The sequence below is a fragment of the Etheostoma cragini genome, chromosome 17 (assembly GCF_013103735.1).
Source record: "Etheostoma cragini isolate CJK2018 chromosome 17, CSU_Ecrag_1.0, whole genome shotgun sequence".
Lineage (NCBI taxonomy): Eukaryota > Metazoa > Chordata > Actinopteri > Perciformes > Percidae > Etheostoma > Etheostoma cragini.
Genome location: NC_048423.1, coordinates 148,122 through 150,029, shown reverse-complemented (window position 1 = coordinate 150,029; position 1,908 = coordinate 148,122). Strand labels below are relative to the sequence as shown.

Sequence of the window (1,908 nt, the reverse complement as noted above, 5' to 3'; positions counted from 1 at the left end):
CGTCCCTCCAACTAGTCCTGGGTCTTCCCCGAGGCCTCCTCCCAGCTGGACGTCCCTCCAACTAGTCCTGGGTCTTCCTCGAGGCCTCCTCCCAGCTGGACGTGCCTGGACCACCTCCCTAGGGAGGCGCCCAGGAGGCTTCCTTACCAGATGATGTGGAATCTGGGTTCCATTTTTAAAAATGTGTGTTTTAACAGGTGCTGGTTCTGGTCCTGGTGCCAGTTCAGTGCTGGTTCTCCTTGCCAGTTCTCTAAGAACCAGCAGGATGTTCCCCAGCCTGAGAGCCAGCAGACCGGTGGTTTCCTCCCCAGTCCAGACCACGGTGGTTCTGGTTCCCCATCCAGGTCCAAAGCTAACATTAACCGCTATCTATGGTTACCAGCTGACCGGGGTTTTCAAAATGGCGGCCAGATGTTTTTGTTTTTAAACGTCATGATAACCCCGCCCCCCCCCCAGCACCTGACGTACCCGGTTCTCATCTCCAGACCAGCGCTACGTTGGTGCAGAGTTGGAACCCGTGTTCTTGGCCCAGAGCCAGGTTTATTTGTGTGGCTCTGACTCGGAACCAGCACCAGAACCGCCTCGGTGGAGAAGACACATAAAGAACATCGCTAAGATCCGATCTGCGGTCTCCAAAAACGTGATGGAGACGCTCGTTCATGCTTTTATTTCCTCACGTTTGGATTATTGCACACTGTACACTGTAAAGTTGTTTAAACAACTCATCCGTGGACGAACTGCACGTTGTACAGAATGCGGCAGCAGGACTTTAGTCCAGACCAGCAGGAGATCCACATCACTCCGGTTCTTAAGGCTCTTCATTGGCTTCCAGTAGGTTTTAGAGTGCATTTTAAAATGTTTAATCACTGCTTGTAGAGCCTTGCATGGTCGAGCTCCCGCTGACATCCAGGATCTATTACACGCCCTCATCTGGTCTCTCACTGAGGTCTTCAGACCGAGACCTGGTCCCAGAACAAGTGCTAAAACCAGAGGGGCCCGAGCTTTTTCCTGTGGTGGCTCCAAGGCTCTGGACCTCTCTCCCTTGAGCTTTGAGAGCTTTGGATTCTGTGGAAACTTAAAAAAAAAAAAAAAAAAAAAACACCTCTGCTTTTCCAACTCCAACATTAGGGATAATTTCCTATAAATGAGGTTTATTGACCATAAATTCCAAAAATAATGTAAAACTAAAGCTAATAAGTTAGTGTTACGTGGTGTTGGAAACATAAAAAAGTGACAAACATTGAAAAGAAAGCATGAGCGGTGTTGGAAAAATTAAAAAAAAAAACGTGAGAAAAATTTGAAAACATTGATAAAAAAGCGTCAACAAAATTACTGATTTTTTATTTCGACAGCAAGTTGACACAAGGGTTAACCCTTGTTAATTAATTAATCTAATATTAATAATTAATGTGTTGTCTTCCCGTGTTTTACTGGGTCAAAACTGAAACTACACTTCAAAGTTTTCATTTTTTCTGCTTTTTTGACATTTTTGAAGCTTTTTTGGGAAATTTTAGCCACTTTGTTCAATGGTATTTAATAAAAAACAGGTTTGTTGAATGCGTTGTAATTGAACAAAACACCCAGATTTAAAGCAAGCAGTGGGATGATCATTTATTTTACTTGTGAAGAGCTCTAAATTTAACCCCGGGATGATTTTAAAAAACCCAATAACGTCCTGTTGTCATGACGACGGTCGATGGAGCGATGACGAAAGCGTTGCGAGGTGAAGGATGAAAGAAGGTGTTCACCTGTTAAGACGTAGTCGTACTGGTGCACGTTGTTCAGTTTGATTCCTTGATAGAGAACATGGAGCTCATCTGCTGTCAACACCTGGCCTTTCCAATGGGAATAACCTGCAGGAGGAGAGGAGGAGAGGAGGAGGGGAGGAGGAGAGGTTGAGGAGGAGAG

General features: G+C 45.3%; 1 protein-coding gene across 1 annotated transcript in view; it reads left to right on the top strand.

Moving 5' to 3' along the window:
- Positions 1 to 1,908, top strand: part of LOC117960512 (pyridoxal kinase-like) — a 19,104-nt gene that overhangs the window by 8,973 nt on the left and 8,223 nt on the right. Inside the window, exon 3 of the mRNA XM_034898458.1 lies at positions 191 to 197. Within this exon, the coding sequence (XP_034754349.1) occupies positions 191 to 197 (7 nt within the window). The remainder of the gene's footprint in view (positions 1 to 190; positions 198 to 1,908) is intronic.